The 17402-nt window shown below is 52.3% G+C and overlaps 4 protein-coding genes across 4 annotated transcripts; 3 read left to right on the forward strand and 1 right to left on the reverse strand.

Annotated features, from left to right (window-relative positions):
• Positions 1-1492: 1492 nt before the first annotated feature.
• Positions 1493-7305, forward strand: BO70DRAFT_394175 (1,3-beta-glucan synthase; the record flags this gene model as incomplete). The annotated part of the gene is made up of 3 exons (XM_025546437.1): positions 1493-1635; positions 1700-6973; positions 7026-7305. The coding sequence occupies 3 exons, from the start codon at positions 1493-1495 to the stop codon at positions 7303-7305; spliced, it is 5697 nt and encodes a 1898-aa protein (XP_025402007.1).
• A 706-nt stretch (positions 7306-8011) lies between these two features.
• lcbA (serine C-palmitoyltransferase subunit lcbA) lies at positions 8012-10240 on the forward strand. Its single transcript, XM_025545234.1, has 4 exons — positions 8012-8485; positions 8558-9068; positions 9124-9615; positions 9683-10240. Exons 1-4 carry the CDS (start codon positions 8157-8159, stop codon positions 9863-9865), a joined length of 1515 nt encoding a protein of 504 aa, XP_025402008.1. The 5' UTR covers positions 8012-8156; the 3' UTR covers positions 9866-10240.
• A 583-nt stretch (positions 10241-10823) lies between these two features.
• Positions 10824-12194, forward strand: scw4 (putative cell wall glucanase (Scw4); the record flags this gene model as incomplete). The annotated part of the gene is made up of 3 exons (XM_025547870.1): positions 10824-10890; positions 10952-11094; positions 11161-12194. 3 exons carry the CDS (start codon positions 10824-10826, stop codon positions 12052-12054), a joined length of 1104 nt encoding a protein of 367 aa, XP_025402009.1. The 3' UTR covers positions 12055-12194.
• A 1584-nt stretch (positions 12195-13778) lies between these two features.
• BO70DRAFT_427245 (uncharacterized protein) lies at positions 13779-17290 on the reverse strand. Its single transcript, XM_025547871.1, has 7 exons — positions 17101-17290; positions 16698-16790; positions 16502-16620; positions 16148-16382; positions 15974-16074; positions 15757-15916; positions 13779-15702 (listed from the first exon to the last, which is right to left on the reverse strand). The coding sequence occupies exons 1-7, from the start codon at positions 17144-17146 to the stop codon at positions 14231-14233; spliced, it is 2226 nt and encodes a 741-aa protein (XP_025402010.1). The 5' UTR covers positions 17147-17290; the 3' UTR covers positions 13779-14230.
• Positions 17291-17402: the final 112 nt, after the last annotated feature.

Here is a 17402-nt window from a genome sequence, read left to right on the forward strand (position 1 = left end):
AGATATGTTCATGTTATTGCCGGAAACGCTCCGCTTAACCTTCTCCTAGAGCCCCAAGCTGTCAGTGTATGAATTGAGAAAAGGATTTGCTGCTCCCCGAGGATGAATTGGTACAGAGAGAGAGAGAGAGAGAGAGAGAGAGAGAGAGAGAGAGAGAGAGAGAGAGAGTGGCAACGGAAATCTGCCGTGAATAGAAAGACTGCAAACAACAAGATCCCAAGTTTCCTAACGTAGGCTTTACGCGTACCCACGGCCACAGTGGCCCATCTCCATTATCTATCCATGGGTATCTGAGGTACCTTCAATCCTTGACCTGGTAGGTCAGACAGGCAGGTAGACAAGATGAGCCACCTGGCGTGGCAGGCCAATCATGGCAGACCCTGCCAAGTAATCCGCACTCCGGGCCAACCCCCAAAGAATCTGAGTGGTGAGTGAGCCTGTGAGGTGCGTGGGAAGAAAGAAAGTCCAGCTGGATGGCGGGCGGATGGCGAGCGGATGGCGAGGTGGTGGGTGGTGGGTGGGTAACGATACGCGCGTTTGGTACCGGGTGCGGTAATACCAGCAGCAGCGAAAAAGCAGGAGGAATTAGCTTGTTCTCATAGGCCAGCGGGGCCACCCTTCTAGGACAGAATCGGTATTGCATACAGGTACGGGACTGGCGCGCAAGTAACCTTGAAATTAGCAGATCCGGATCCCAAAATAACCACCGGCCCCCCCTTCCCAGGTACTAGGAGTAGCGCCAGTACTATCTTCCCTGCTTGGGTGGGCAATCAATTCCCTTTTCACCACTACCGTCCAACTCAAGCCTCCTCCTCCCTCTCCGTCCGTCTCTTAGTTCCTTCCTTCTTTCGTTCTTTGGATCTTCGACCTCTTTTCTTTCGGCTTCCGTTCACTCTTTTACTCCTCCGTCCCGACCTCACTACCCTGCAACACTAGCGACCGCCCACCCCCTCCAGACGCCCTTCCTTCTTTCTTGCTTTCGTTTGAGGAAAGAAGAGGGACGTCTCTCTCTTGGCTGAGACAGGTTCGGCCTGTGGTCGTCGGGAGGCTTTTCTTCGCCCCTTAGTCTAGTCGTGTTTTGTTCTTTACTACTTCGCTTCACCCTGCCATTCGTTTGACCAACGACTTCGAGTGACGACCCTCCGGCTCCGCTCTAGAGTCGACCATCAACAAAATATTCCCACGATCCTTGCTGCTGAGATAGATTGATTGCTTTGCCTCGTTTGACAGTCCGGGACTGGTGCCTCTTGAGAGTCAATTTCGACGCGTCCTCCGAGAATCTTCCATTACATATTCACTGCACCTGAACGGCAAATCTGTTCATGCGTCTGATCACTGAAAACGGATCTAAGTAATTTTTAATGGGCCACTGTCTATGTAAGTTGGCGTGCCCCCCTCCCCCTCTCCGCATCCATGGACCCTTGCTGGCAATCAGCTGCTGATTCTCTGAGAAGAAGCTCTTTTCAAGGCTCGGTGATTGTGGCTTCTCAAGATGTCTGGATATCCAGCAGAGCAGCACTACGATGATGGCTACGGCCATCAAGAGCATGGCGATTCCTACTATCAGGACGAAAACGGCGGCCAGGCTTATTACGATCCTAACGATTACGGTGGCGATAGTTATTATGACCGAGGGTATGTCTTGCACCGTAAACATACTCAGTGGGGCTGTTCATTGACGTTTTATCTCTCCTTGCAGTAACAGCGGATATTACAATGCCGAAGGTGGTCAAGAGGGTGGATACTACGATGCTGCCCACCAGGATGAGTACTATGGTGACCAGTACTATGACCAAGGGAATGGTGGGAACCAGGGAAGACGGCGCGGCGATTCAGAGGAGGATTCGGAGACCTTCAGTGATTTCACCATGAGGTCGGAAACTGCGCGCGCTGCTGATATGGATTACTACGGTCGCGGGGACGAACGTTACAACAGCTACGCCGACAGTCAGTACGCTGGTCGAGGATACGGTGGCGGCTACCGGCCACCGTCCTCTCAGGTCTCGTACGGCGCCAACCGATCATCCGGAGCTTCCACTCCGGTATACGGCATGGACTACGGCAACGCCCCCGGCGCCCAGCGTTCGCGGGAGCCGTACCCGGCATGGGCGTCCGACGGTCAAGTCCCCGTCTCCAAGGAAGAAGTTGAGGATATCTTCATCGACCTGGTCAACAAGTTCGGTTTCCAGCGGGACAGCATGCGCAACATGTACGACCATCTAATGACACAGTTGGACTCGCGAGCCTCGAGAATGACTCCGAACCAAGCACTTCTGTCCCTCCACGCTGACTACATCGGTGGTGACAACGCCAACTACCGCCGTTGGTATTTCGCGGCCCATCTCGACTTGGACGATGCGGTAGGTTTCGCCAACATGAAGCTCGGTAAAGCCGACCGGAAGACGAGAAAGGCCCGCAAGGCTGCCGCCGCAGCCAAGGCCGCCGCTCAGCAGAACCCCGAGAACGTCGAGGAGAACCTTGAGGCCTTGGAAGGTGACAACAGCCTGGAAGCCGCCGTGTACAGATGGAAGACCCGCATGAACCGCATGTCTCAGCACGACAGAATCCGCCAATTAGCTCTGTACATGCTGGTCTGGGGTGAGGCCAACCAAGTTCGTTACATGCCCGAGATCATCTGTTTCATCTTCAAGTGTGCGGACGACTTCTACACTTCCCCCGAATGCCAGAACCGCGTGGAGCCGGTGGAGGAATTCACCTACCTGAACGAAATCATTACCCCCCTCTACCAGTTCTGCCGCGACCAGGGTTACGAAATACTAGATGGCAAGTATGTTCGCCGAGAGCGCGATCACGACAAGATCATTGGTTATGATGACATGAACCAACTCTTCTGGTACCCCGAGGGTATCGAACGCATTGCCCTCGAGGATAAGACACGTCTCGTGGATATCCCCCCCGCCGAGAGATGGACCAAGTTGAAGGATATCAACTGGAAGAAGGCCTTCTTCAAGACATACAGAGAGACTCGGTCCTGGTTTCACATGGTCACGAACTTCAACCGTATCTGGGTTATCCATCTTGGTGCTTTCTGGTTCTTCACTGCTTACAACGCCCCCACACTGTACGTCCACGACTACCAGCAGCAGCTGGACAACAAGCCCGCTGGTTCAAAACAGTGGTCCGCTGTTGGTTTCGGTGGTGCTCTTGTCGGTTTTATCCAAATTGCTGCTACGCTGTGTGAATGGATGTATGTGCCTCGCCGCTGGGCTGGTGCTCAGCATCTGACCAAGCGTTTGTTGTTCCTCATCCTTGTCTTCGTGATCAACCTAGCCCCTGGTGTCGTCGTCTTCGGCTTCTCAAGCTCCCTGACTGAGACGATCCTCCTGATCATTGGTATCGTTCACTTCTTCATTGCCCTGGCTACGTTCTTCTTCTTCTCTGTCATGCCTCTTGGAGGTTTGTTCGGTAGTTATTTGAAGAAGCACGGCCGCCAGTACGTTGCCAGTCAGACGTTTACCGCCAGCTACCCGAAGCTTCAAGGAAACGATATGTGGATGTCTTACGGTCTCTGGATTTGTGTCTTCGGTGCCAAGCTGGTCGAGTCTTACTTCTTCCTGACCCTGTCCCTGAAGGATCCTATGCGTATCCTTTCGCCGATGCAGATTCACCAGTGTGCCGGTGTCACGTACATCCCGAACAGCCTTTGCCACGCTCAGCCTCGGATTCTCCTCGGTCTCATGATGTTCATGGACTTGACGCTGTTCTTCTTGGATAGTTACCTGTGGTACGTTATTTGCAACACCATCTTCTCGGTGGCCCGGTCCTTCTACCTCGGTGTGTCTATCTGGTCTCCCTGGAGAAACATCTTCTCTCGTCTGCCCAAGCGTATCTACTCCAAGGTTCTTGCGACTACCGACATGGAGATCAAGTACAAGCCCAAGGTCCTCATCTCCCAGGTGTGGAATGCTATCATCATCTCCATGTACCGTGAGCATCTGCTGGCCATCGACCACGTTCAGAAGCTGCTGTACCACCAGGTTCCTTCGGAGCAGGAGGGCAAGCGTACTCTGCGTGCTCCTACTTTCTTCGTCTCTCAGGAGGATCAGTCCTTCAAGACCGAGTTCTTCCCCGCCGGCAGTGAGGCTGAACGTCGTATTTCCTTCTTCGCTCAGTCCGTCTCCACGCCCATGCCCGAGCCCCTTCCGGTTGACAACATGCCCACCTTCACCGTTCTCATCCCCCACTACAGTGAGAAGATCCTTCTCTCGCTGCGTGAAATTATCCGTGAAGACGAGCCTTACTCTCGTGTCACTCTCCTGGAATACCTGAAGCAGCTCCACCCCCACGAGTGGGACTGTTTCGTCAAGGACACCAAGATTCTGGCTGATGAGACTTCTCAATTCAACGGCGAAGGCGAGAAGAACGAAAAGGACGCCCAGAAGAGCAAGATTGATGATCTTCCCTTCTACTGCATCGGTTTCAAGTCTGCTGCTCCGGAATATACTCTTCGTACCCGTATCTGGTCCTCGTTGCGCTCCCAGACCCTTTACAGAACTATCTCCGGTTTCATGAACTACAGCAGAGCCATCAAGCTCCTGTACCGCGTTGAGAACCCTGAAGTCGTCCAGATGTTCGGTGGCAACTCCGAGAAGCTCGAGCGCGAACTCGAGAGAATGGCCCGCCGCAAGTTCAAGATCTGCGTTTCCATGCAGCGTTATGCCAAGTTCAACAAGGAAGAGCGTGAAAACACCGAGTTCCTCCTCCGCGCCTACCCCGACCTTCAGATCGCTTACCTTGATGAGGAGCCCCCGACCGAAGAGGGTGAGGAGCCTCGCCTGTACTCCGCCTTGATTGACGGCCACTGTGAACTTCTCGAGAACTCCATGCGCAAGCCCAAGTTCAGGATTCAGCTCTCCGGTAACCCCATTCTCGGTGACGGAAAGTCCGACAACCAGAACCACTCGATCATCTTCTACCGCGGTGAATACATCCAGGTCATTGACGCTAACCAGGACAACTACCTGGAAGAGTGCCTGAAGATTCGTAGCGTTCTCGCTGAGTTTGAGGAACTGTCCAACGATAACGTCTCGCCCTACACCCCTGGTGTTGCTTCTACTGCCGAAACCCCCGTCGCCATTCTTGGTGCCCGTGAATACATTTTCTCCGAGAGTGTTGGTGTTCTTGGTGACGTTGCTGCCAGTAAGGAACAGACATTCGGTACTCTGTTTGCTCGAACGCTCGCTCAGATCGGTGGTAAACTGCACTATGGTCACCCTGATTTCCTGAACGGTATTTTCATGACTACGCGAGGTGGTATCTCCAAGGCTCAGAAGGGTCTTCACCTGAACGAGGATATTTACGCCGGTATGACTACCCTGTGTCGTGGTGGACGCATCAAGCACTGCGAGTACTTCCAGTGTGGTAAGGGTCGTGATTTGGGTTTTGGCTCCATTCTGAACTTCACAACCAAGATTGGTACTGGTATGGGTGAGCAAATGCTGTCCAGAGAATACTACTATCTCGGAACACAGCTGCCTCTTGACCGCTTCCTGTCTTTCTACTACGCCCATCCTGGTTTCCATCTTAACAACATGTTCATTATGCTGTCCGTGCAGATGTTCATGATTGTCCTGATCAACCTGGGTGCCTTGAAGCATGAGACCATCACCTGCCGCTACAACTCGAACTTGCCCATCACCGACCCTCTCCGCCCCACGTACTGTGCCGACTTGACGCCGATCATCAACTGGGTCAACCGCTGTGTCATCTCCATCTTCATCGTGTTCTTCATCTCCTTCGTTCCCCTGGCTGTCCAGGAATTGACCGAGAGAGGACTGTGGCGCATGGCGACCCGTCTGGCGAAGCACTTTGGTTCTTTCTCCTTCATGTTCGAGGTGTTCGTCTGTCAGATCTATGCCAACGCCGTCCACCAGAACTTGTCCTTCGGAGGTGCTCGTTATATCGGTACTGGACGTGGTTTCGCCACTGCTCGTATTCCCTTCGGTGTCCTGTACTCCCGTTTTGCCGGTCCTTCCATCTACGCCGGTGCTCGCTCTCTGCTGATGCTTCTGTTCGCGACTTCCACCGTCTGGACGGCCGCTCTGATCTGGTTCTGGGTTTCCCTGCTCGCCCTGTGCATCTCTCCGTTCCTCTTCAACCCTCACCAGTTCGCGTGGCACGACTTCTTCATCGACTACCGCGATTATATCAGATGGCTCTCCCGTGGTAATTCCCGGTCCCACGCGTCTTCCTGGATTGCCTTCTGCCGCTTGTCTCGTACTCGTCTCACTGGTTATAAGCGCAAGCTTCTCGGTGTTCCGTCGGAGAAGGGGTCTGGTGATGTTCCCAGAGCCAGATTCACCAACATCTTCGTCAGTGAGATCGTCGTGCCTTTGGTTCAAGTCGCAGTTACCCTCGTCCCCTACCTCTACATCAACTCGAGAACCGGTATTTCGAACGAAAGTGCCAGAGCCTCCAACGCCGTTATCCGTATCGCCGTTGTTGCTTTCGGACCTGTTGCCATCAACGCCGGTGTTTCTGGTATGTTCTTTGCCATGGCGTGCTGTATGGGACCTATCTTTGGCATGTGCTGCAAGAAGTTCGGTGCTGTTCTCGCTGCTATCGCCCACGCTATTGCCGTCATCATCCTGCTTGTCATCTTCGAAGTCATGTTCTTCTTGGAGAGCTGGTCCTGGCCTCGTATGCTTCTGGGAATGATTGCCGCCGCCGCTATCCAGCGCTTCTTCTACAAGCTCATCATCTCCCTCGCATTGACCAGAGAATTCAAGCATGACCAGTCCAACATCGCCTGGTGGACCGGAAAATGGTACAACATGGGCTGGCACTCGATGTCCCAGCCTGGTCGTGAATTCCTTTGCAAGATCACGGAGTTGGGTTACTTCTCCGCTGATTTCGTCCTGGGTCACATCCTCCTGTTTGTCATGCTGCCCGCTCTCTGCATGCCTTACGTTGACAAGTTCCACTCGGTCATTCTTTTCTGGCTCCGGCCGAGGTACGTTACCGTGAATTCCCCTAGTTGATTGCAATCACTAACAGACCTCTAGTCGTCAAATCCGTCCTCCGATCTACTCTCTGAAGCAGTCGAAGCTCCGCAAGAGAAGAGTTGTTCGTTTTGCCATTTTGTATTTCAGCATGCTGGTTCTGTTCCTGATCCTCCTGATCGCCCCTCTGGTTGCCCGTGACATGGGCATCAGTGTGTCGATGAACATCCCGATGCAGCTTCTGCAGCCCCTCGACTCGGACAACAACGACACCATCTCCAGTTACACTGGTAACGGTCTCCCAGTCGGTTACTCCGCCTGGACACCGTCCGCGTCCGCCTAGAGGCGCATCTCGTGGTTCTTCACTGTCCTTTTGCATTTTTGCCTGTCTTTCTCTCTTTTCGGAAATGGAACATGGAAACGAGCTGTATAAAGTAACCAGCGCCTTGAAGTCGCTGCCGGGTCTCATACATTTGCCTAGTTTTTTTTTTCTCGTTTCCACTATTTTCTTCTCTTCAATGAAACTGTGCGTGTATGCTCCATCCGTTGCCAACATTAATGGGTTCAATCTCTCTCGATCGTGTTCTGTCCCGGTGTTTTCAGTCCTTATGTGTTTACTAGACCTGCCCACTTTTTTTGTATCACCCACTGCATCCTGTGCCTGTGCCATTGATTTCCTTGCGTTGTGTCTTCCAGAGGGCTTCTCGCCTGTAGTTCCTGCGTCGACTATCAATCCGACTGTCTTGAGCGCTTATCCTGATCCGTTGTAGCGCCGTAGCGGAGCGTCAGGCTGCCGGCTAATAAGAATGGATCCTGATCCTTCGCATGAATAATCCTCGTAGCGTTCATAGTAGGTAATAGGCGGCATGAGTAGTTATTGGGTAGCAGAAGAGTACGCCGTACGCCGTACGCCGTAACCCGTAACCCGTAACCCGTAACCCGTAACCCGTAAGCGTGGCTGCAAGGAGCCGGCCAGTCACGTGCCGGGCCGCGCCCGGCCCCGAAGTTGGACTTGCCGCGTCGCTTCCACTTCGACCTCGATGGCTGATGAGCGACGCTGCTGACCTGATGCTATTCATTCGACTGTAAACCAACCTTTGCTTTCTTCTCCTACCTCCATTCGGTCCTTTCCCTCCCCCGTCGCGCCCAGGTTCTTGCGCCCCGAGCCACCCCTGAGTGGAGTCCTCTTCCACCATGGATATCCAGGAGACCCAGCGTCTCCTTTCGGAGTACCTTCATGAGCTCGCAGACCTGTTCCATCGTGTCCCCGGCTCGGCGATCTTCCTTCGTTACGTCAAGTCCAGCTACCAGGATGATCCGATTCGATCCGCGGTCGAGCTCTTCCTGTTCCTGTTCGCGTTGCGCTATCTTATGGCCCCGAAGTACTCGACTAAACCCGGCGTCGTCCAACTCTCCGAAGACGAAATCGATGACTTGGTGGATGAGTGGACGCCCGAGCCTCTGGTGGGAAAGCCAACCCCATTGGAAGCTATGGAGGTTGAGAAGCGCACGGTGATTGTTGGGTATGTCTCTGCGACCTTCTCCCTCAACCGATGCATGCAATGAATGCTAATGGAATGACCGGCGATTTACAGTCCCGTGGGTCCCAAGTCTAAGCTGAGCAATGGTCGGACGGTCGTCAATCTCGGTTCCTACAACTACTACAACTTCAACACGAACGAGTCCCTGAAAGAGAAGGCGATCCAGACTCTCCGCAACTATGGCGTCGGGCCTTGCGGTCCCCGCGGCTTCTACGGTACCCAGGATGTCCACATGAAGACCGAAGCTGATGTCGCGTCTTTCCTCGGCACTGCATCCTGTATTATCTATGCCCAGGCCTTTTCGACCATCTCCAGTGTGATCCCCGCGTTCTCGAAGCGCGGTGATATCATCGTTGCAGACAAAGGCGTCAGCTTCGCTATTCGCAAGGGTATTCAGATCTCTCGTAGCATCGTCCGGTGGTATGAGCACAACGATATGGAGGACCTGGAAAGAGTCCTGGCCAAGGTCACCAAGGAACAAGCTAGAAAGCCTCTCACGAGACGATTCATCATCACGGAGGGTCTGTTCGAGTCGTATGGTGACATGGTTGATTTGCCCAAGATTGTATGTGATTGACTCTCTGAAATCCATGATGGCACCGGCTAACTCGGATGTGCAGATTGAGCTGAAGCTCAAGTACAAGTTCCGCTTGGTCCTCGACGAGACCTGGTCCTTTGGCGTTCTCGGACGGAGCGGCCGTGGTGTCACTGAGCACCAGAACGTCGACGCGGCAGAGGTTGACATGATCGTGGGCTCGCTGGCCGGCCCATTGATTGCAGGTGGCGGCTTCTGCGCGGGTTCGGAGGAGATCGTCCACCACCAGCGTATCTCCGCTGCTGCATACACTTTCTCTGCGGCACTCCCTGCTCTTCTGTCTACCACCGCTAGTGCCACGATTAACATCCTCCAGAACAGCCCTGAGACCGTGACACAGCTGCGGGAGCACACCAAGGCCATGTGGGCCCAGCTGGATCCTCGCAGCGACTGGGTGTACTGCACCAGTGCCCCGGAAAACCCGATGATGATTCTGGTCCTCAAACCCGAAGTTGTGGCTGCGAAGAGACTCTCTCTCGATGACCAACAATTTTTGCTGCAAGACGTCGTCGATGAGGTATGTACCTGATTCTTAAACTGTGTCTATATGGAACAGATGACTAACGAATCCGTGTCGCGCTTAGTGTCTTGCAAATGGCGTCCTGATCAGCCGTCTAAAGACCCTTCAGGACAACTTCGAGCCGAAGCAGATTGTCTCTCCTGCCCTGAAGGTCTGCGTCACAACCGGCCTGACCAGGAAGGAGATCGAAAAAGCAGGAACGACGATCCGCCACGCCATCACAAAAGTTCTGAGCAAGAGGAAGTAGAGTCTTCATCATTATACGCTCGCCCTTCTCACACCCCCTTCGGCCTTATACAGGGAGATGGCCATGAACATTAATGCTCCAACGATACGCCCATTGCCCCCTTATTCCATTCTGCCACATCCTCCTTGCTCTTCCAGTCGGTAATAGAACGCCATTACATGGTTCTTTGTATAGCATATTGCACAGTGTGATGGTACGACCCAAGTACTTTTTTTCTTTCAGAGGGAAATGAGGAGTTTGTTTATTCCATGCTCTTCCGGAAATGGCTTCCTTCTACTCTTTTTTTGCAGATATTCTCACTTGCCCTTTTCATATTTCCCCTGTGGACATTATTAGACATAACATTTTTTTTAATATCAATTCGATTTCTGCTCGATTGGTTATGTGATTTTTATTGGCCAAGTTGGTTCAAAATGAAAGGGGTACACAGGGGGGTCTGCTTCCTTGGTTCCTTGACAGTCCGAGACACGACAGGGAAAGAAGACCAGCCTTCAGGTGAAGTTGCTAAGGGGTTGTTATCCCCTTCACGACCCTGTCGGTCGCGCATTCTCGAGACCCAAGGGTCTATCGAGCCAGGTATGAGGCGAGCATTCCATCTTGAACTGGCCTGGATTGAATACATTCTTCCTACGAAGAAGACAGTGGCGCTCCCTTGGCTTCTCGATTCGATCCATCAGAATGAAGGGAATGAGTCCCTCACCATGTGTAACACGGCAATTTCGTTGCGGCAGGGTCTGCAGGTTCTGTCCTTCTCCCCGTCCGACTTTGCCTGGAATCGTTAACGATTTTCTACCAGATCTATCCTCACCGGTATTCTCCACACCGGCCGCATCTCACTTTGTCATTTGGGATACGGTCCTCTATTCTCTCCATAAGTCAAGTAGCTTGGGTTTAGGAAAGCTATCGTGTTACCTCGAGCTTGGCGAGATCGTGATACCGGACCCACGTTCAATCAGCGATGAAGCCTCTCGTGCAATTCCTTGTTGTGCTGCTACTCAGCCATCTTACTGGTGCGCTTCCTTATGGTACGTTCCCTGCACACAGAAGGACGCATTGGCGCCGGCCTGTTGATTAACGACCGACCAGGAGGTCATGATACTGGCGATGGCAGAATTGCCTCTCGCAAGGAGCCACTGGTAGCCCAGGTGCTTGTTTGGGTAGATGGGGAAGGGCATGCTCTTGCCACGAGTGCTGTGGACGATGCAGTACCAACACCAACTGCCGCCAATGTAAGTGTTAAAATCATTTTCTGCTACACATCAGTCAGGCTTCAATTAACCTGAAGTGGCTGTTAGATACCCACAGACCTTCCGCCTCTTCTGCCAATCCCTGATGACAACGCGCCCTTTGAACTATCGCCCGCTCTTCCAGATGGCGAGGATGGCGAGACCAGCATTCCCCTGCAGGCAGAGAATAACCGCCATTATGGGATCTCCTACTCTCCGTACAACGATGATGGCACTTGCAAGTCTCAGGTTGAGGTTGACAAGGACTTGGACAAGCTGACACATTATGGATTTATCCGGATCTACGGCGTCGACTGTGACCAGACCAAGAAGGTATCTACGGCAGCCCGACGACGCAATATGAAAGTCTTTGCTGGTGTGTTCGACTTGCAGAACTTCCCAGACAGCCTGGATTACATTACCAGGGCGGCAGACGGAGACTGGACCGTATTCCACACGATCACCATCGGGAACGAGCTGGTCAACAAGGGGCAAAGCTCAGTCGCCGATGTTACAAATGCCGTACAAACTGCGCGCCGCAAGCTCCGTGGCGCAGGCTACCGAGGCCCCGTGGTGACCGTCGACACATTTTCGGTGATGCTGCAGCATCCCGAGCTCTGCCTGGCCTCCGACTACTGTGCCGCTAACTGCCACGCCTTCTTCGATGACAACAACACCCCCGACCAGGCAGGCCAGTACGCCAAGAACCAGGCCATGAAGATCTCGAGAGCGGCCGGCGGGAAGAAAACCATCATCACCGAGTCCGGCTGGCCCCATGGCGGACAGCCCAACGGCAAGGCTATCCCGTCGGCGGAAAACCAACAGCAGGCCATCGCCAGCTTGAAGCAGGCGTTCCCGGACGACGACGAACTGATCCTCTTCACTGCCTTCGACGACGGCTGGAAGCAAGACTCCAGCGGCACTTTCGGAGCGGAGAAGTATTGGGGCATTGAAAAGCGCTGACATGTTCGAGCTTCGAAGCCAGCATTATTATTATCATTATTGTTCCACAGTCCCACTATGCCGATCTGGCGGGCGGGCGATCTGGCATCGTCTTGACATTCCTGCAAACATTGATTGATATTTGATACTCTTTTGGCCGGATCGCGCTGGTTGTGATCGTCTTGGATTCTACACTACACCACACCTTTTCTACCCTTCATCCCCATGAACTCTAATTCATGTATCACGTGCATGTGCGTGTGCATGTGCATATGTTGGTATTCTTTCTATGCAGCAGCAGCAGCCAGACTTGTATGTACTACCATCATTACACGCGGCGATTATTATGAGTGTTTAAACGTCTTTGAGATTTCCACGCCTGTACATACTACATACGTGCATCCATACCTTCAGTTCCCATACCACAATACCTTTGTGTATTGTGTATGGTACTTTGTACAATGGTATTATCCATCGATCAGATCCACTCCCTAGTTCCTTAGCCCTCACTAGCCACTCACCAGGCCCAACGTCGTCGTCAGCGGCTACGTACTTTTTCATTTCCCAGTTCCGCGGCGTGCAGTGGTCCGCCGTCCACCATCCTTCCGCACTCCGTCGTCCCGGATCCAGATCTTGAAGTCGGACGCCGGACGGGTCGTCACGCAATACTCTGTACAGAGTATCTACAGATTGAGATTTGGTTGTGGTCTGGGTCTGGTCTGGGTCTGGGTCGAGGTATGGTATCTTCTATCTGGTATCTGGTATCTGGTATCTGGTATCTGGTATCTGGTATCTGGTATCTGGTACAGTATCTTCCTGTCCGGTTCGGGGTTCAGGATCCACGGTGTTTTGGCTGTTCCATACCTACATATCCAATTTCCAATTTCCAATTTCCCATTTCCCATTTCAACAGTGAATAACCATATTAATGATGTATACTGTATGAGGTTGAAGTTTGTAGTTTGTTGATGGATTTGTTAATAATACGTTGAGTTAACTAACTAACTAACTAACTAACTAACTAACTAACTAACTAACTACTCTGTACTTAGTCAGTGTCTACTGTAGATAAACTACACATACACACACAGTACGGAGTATTAAGGTAGGACTGGACTGAACTGGAGATTGGGACTGACTGACCAAGAGGAAGGAAGGAAGAAAAGAAAGAAGCGGGTACAGAACGGAACGGAACGGAATGGAATACCAAGAAGCGTTTCTTAACGTTTCTTAGTTGTTTCTTAGCCGTTTTAGCGGGGAAGCTAGTATGTATTACCTACTAGTAAGTACTATTGGATGGAGTCCACAACTAACAACCTGAACTTGACCAAATTCATAAAACCTGCTGAGACTAGATACTAGCTGTATCTACTCCGTACTGTAGTACATAACTATAGTCAGTAGTATTCAGATTTTAGACAGTACTTACTGTATGGGTGTAAGTTACCTACCTACCTACCTACCTACCCTTAGGTAGGTATGGTTCTTACGGTGTCCAGTTCCTGAGTTAGGTATTCTGTACGGAGTACAGGAGGGACTTGGTACTACACAGTATAGTTACTAGGTGGATAAGGTATGGTGGGTAGGTGGTGGTACAGGCTGTGTATGGTATAGTACAGTAGGACTGTTACCTATCGTTTAGGGAGGTGCCTGCTACTACTAGTACTAGTATCGTGTCTGGCCACATGGTAGAAGTAGTACTAAGGTAGGTGTAAGTTAACGGTGCACACTCTATCATTATCGTTATTAATTAAGCATGAGGAGGTACCCTGGGTAAATGCTCAAGGGGAATCTAGGTAGGTAGGTTAATTCCATTACATTGCACTCCGTGTCAGTCCGTGATAGATGATCCAAGTAGATGATAATAATAATCAGAATAACAATGATGATGGATCAAGATTCAATAGTATTGAGAAACAAAATAGGTACTAAAGTAAAGTAAAGTAAAATAAAGTAAGAAATTATTCAGAGAAAGATGGATGGAACAGACACAACGAAACACAATACGATACGCTGGTATGCCTGCCAATGGATGCGATTGGTCGATGGAAGGGATCATGGAGGACTCAAATGAGATGCAAAGAAATGAAATGAGATGGAAATGGAGGTAAGGTAGCCAGGTAAGTAAATGGGAATGAAATGAAAATAACCGTATGTATGCAGAGCCGTTTGACTTGATATCGAATCGGAAAGTCAGTCACTCAAGAGACACGTTCTGCACCGCTTCCTCCACGCTGATGGTGGCGCTGGGCTTGGGTGCCTCGCTGTCGGTTGGGGGGTCAACAGTAATGTGTTCTCCTGGTTGTGGGTGATGCGTGAGATGTTCGCTGGGAATGTCAGGCACATGGGGTAGTGATGGTAGTGGTGGTTGATCAGACGAATCTGGCACGGCGCTTCGAGTGCGACCTCGACGACGGGTTTTCGGCGGTTCGGGCTTCTGTCCGTGCTTCGGGGGGAGGGTGTTGGGGCTGGTACTGAGGGGAGGCGCGGTGGTTGATGTGCTGGGGGTGCTGATGCTATGATGATGGTGCTGCTGCTGCTGCTGCTGCTGCTGGGCGGGTCGGGATGGGCTGGTGAGTGGAGTGCAGTGGCTGGTTACTGGAAGGGCCTGATGGATTGCGTGGAAGTGGGGGACGGTTGATCGTCTGGGTGGAGGAACGGCCGGTGGTGGGTTGGAGGCCGAGCGACGTGAGTGACCTGGGACAGGTGGCGGGACGAGTCCTGACGTGCTGGTTGAGTTCCTTCGGTCCACGGGCGTGTGCGCTCCAGTTGTCGAGGCGAGAGGACTTGTATGCTGGGATTCGGTATCTTCGGGGATCCTGTCTGTCGGCGCCAGATGGTCCTCGTCCTCGGTGGCTCGTCGGCCTCGCCAACGTCTTGTCTTCGGGGGCAGGGGCTTGATCTTAGGTCTGCCGACTATCTTCGAAGAGCTTGTTGGACTGGCTGCCCCCGCGCGGACATCATTGCGGCTCGGGGTCATGACGCCCGGTTTTTCGTGCTGGGAGGCCACTTCCTGGACGCTAAGTGACGACGATGACGCCGGCTCCAGATGCATCCCAAGTCGTTGCGCCTGGCTGAGTTTGCGGTCTGCGTCGAGCTTCGGGAAACTGGAGCCTGATCCGTCCACTCTGGTAGGTGATAAGCTCTCAGGGGTGCTGTCAACCGTGCTGGTAGGCGACAGAGTCCGGAACGATTCCAATGGAACTCCAAATTCAACATCAAGAGGCCCCCCGTCTGAAGCCGAGAGGGGCAGCGCGGGGGTTTCGTCTTGAGGCTTCTGGGGCTTTACCTCCCGTAGCCACTCCACCGTTGCGCAGCGAAGAACCAGCCTTCGCGTCGTCTCGTCCACCTCGTCAAAGTGCATGATCTTCTCGCTGTCTGCTTCGCCATCGGACAGCTGGCCGTGAACGAGATTGCTGAGCATCCGCCTGAGTTCATTGCGTTTGTAAAAGGGCGGGTATTTCAGCTGCGTATGGGCGAGTAGCGGATAAAGGACACGGAGGTAGGTGTGTCGGAGAGCGGACGCCTCTTCGGGCAAGTCCAGAAGGTTTCGGATGAGAATGTCCACTAGGACATGAAGATCGTTGGTGAAGAAGTACTCGTAGGTGCTCGGGGTGGTGAAGATGAGGTATAAGAGCTTGAGCGTGAGAAGCTGGAGCGAGGTTTCGGCTATCATTGCGTTAGATCGTCACTTTCACTTTCATTGCGGTGGGGACATTTTACCTTCGCGATTGATAAGGAGGATGATGTTCTCGCCAAAAGTCTTGTATAGATTGCCGTGCATCGACAAGATCTTGATGACCTTATTGGTCAAGGTATTCGTCGATAAATTCTCCTCGATAGGGTCATGCGCAGAGATCATAAACTGCTCATTCAGAACCAGCTGTAAAGACATTAGCACGCCATTATCAGATCTGAAAACACCGGCACAACCACTCACCAAAACCCGAATCACCGGATAGTGATAAGGATCATTGACATCGTAAGAGAGATCCTCAATAATATCAAAGAGGCCCTTGACGAAATCATCGTCCACGAGAACTGCCACACAGCGTCATTGTCAACAACCCATTCCCAGATCCGACAATCGAAAAGTAGGGGAAATCAAACCCACCCAGATCCTCAATCTTGACTCTCTGAATCCTCGACATCTCATAAATCAGATCCATCAACTGCCGATGCAAACCAGCCGTAACGCCCTCCTCCTCCCTTTGATTCCGCGCCTGCAGCAGCTCCAACAGTCTGGGGAACAAGCCCTCCTCATTCATCATGCGAAAGGCCACATCATGCTGCCGCCCATCGAAGAGCAGAAACGACACAATGACATGAAGCGTCGCCGGATCGTCATCCTATCACCCCGCAAGAAACCACCATTATTAGAAGCATGTCAACAAAACCCCCCTCCTTCTCCTCCCGCCAGCTCAAGCACCCTGTCTATGTGCTTGTGCATTGTAATTGATCTGCATACCTGCAACAACCCATAGATCATCTGCCTCCGAACATAATCCGTATGCGCGACGAAGATATTCGACGCGAGCAGCTTATACGAGCATCGCGTGATATCCAAATCCGACTGAAGGTATTCATCTGACCGGCAGCCAATCCCCTCACACGTCAGCTTATTCATTCGCTATTGTATCCCCCGGCAGTAAATGTCGACAAACCTCGATACTTCGCCGACAGACTCAGATAAGATCGGAGCGCATCGTCGATATGGTCTTCGGAGGAGCAAGGAACGGAGACGATCTCTTGGATTTCTGTAAACGTATCGATGGGCGAATTAGCCTGTGCCTTAGATTTTTTTTTTCGGCTTTGGGTTCGTTTTGGGTTTTGAGTTTGGGATTTGCTTTTATGGTGGAATTGCTTTTTCTCCTCTTTTTTGCGACATTTTTTTTATCAAGGGGGAAGGAGGAGGGAGGAGATAACGAATCGGATACTCAAAACAAGCAAGTAGATAGGAAGATACGAGAGGGAGAGACAGGGAAGTTTGTTATTGTGGGTGAATAAAACCCAATAGAGAGAAGAGCAAACAAACAATGGAACCATAAGATAGCAAGTATAACGCACCGTCCCAGAATTGCTGCTCGTTCTCCAGGGAGACCTCAAACTCCATTTCCCACAGCTCGGTCGTCCTCGTCGGGCGTGGCGTGTCCCGGCACTCATCCCGTCTTGCGCCCGTCGCGAGTAGCTGGGGGGGTTTGCTCCGTGGGGAGGGGGAGAGGAACAGAGAGATGCTGAGACCGATGGGGAGGAAGTGTGATGGAGGAGTGGAGGAGAGGAGGAGAGGAGGAGGGAAGTGAAATGAATGAAGTTGGCCAATTCGGGGCGGCGGGGGATTTGCGGCCCTCCGCCGCCTTGGTTTCCGTACG

The sequence above is a fragment of the Aspergillus heteromorphus genome (genome assembly GCF_003184545.1).
Source record: "Aspergillus heteromorphus CBS 117.55 chromosome Unknown BO70scaffold_5, whole genome shotgun sequence".
Classification (NCBI taxonomy): domain Eukaryota; kingdom Fungi; phylum Ascomycota; class Eurotiomycetes; order Eurotiales; family Aspergillaceae; genus Aspergillus; species Aspergillus heteromorphus.

Coding starts and splice junctions, on each gene's coding strand:
- lcbA (XM_025545234.1), top strand. CDS start 8,157: ATGGATATCCAGGAGACCCAGCGTCTCCTTTCGGAGTACCTTCATGAG. Junction 8,486..8,557: donor AAGCGCACGGTGATTGTTGG/GTATGTCTCTGC, acceptor GGCGATTTACAG/TCCCGTGGGTCCCAAGTCTA. Junction 9,616..9,682: donor TGCAAGACGTCGTCGATGAG/GTATGTACCTGA, acceptor TGTCGCGCTTAG/TGTCTTGCAAATGGCGTCCT.
- BO70DRAFT_427245 (XM_025547871.1), bottom strand. CDS start 17,146: ATGGAGTTTGAGGTCTCCCTGGAGAACGAGCAGCAATTCTGGGACG. Junction 16,383..16,501: donor TGATCTATGGGTTGTTGCAG/GTATGCAGATCA, acceptor GCGGGGTGATAG/GATGACGATCCGGCGACGCT. Junction 16,075..16,147: donor AGTCAAGATTGAGGATCTGG/GTGGGTTTGATT, acceptor GCTGTGTGGCAG/TTCTCGTGGACGATGATTTC.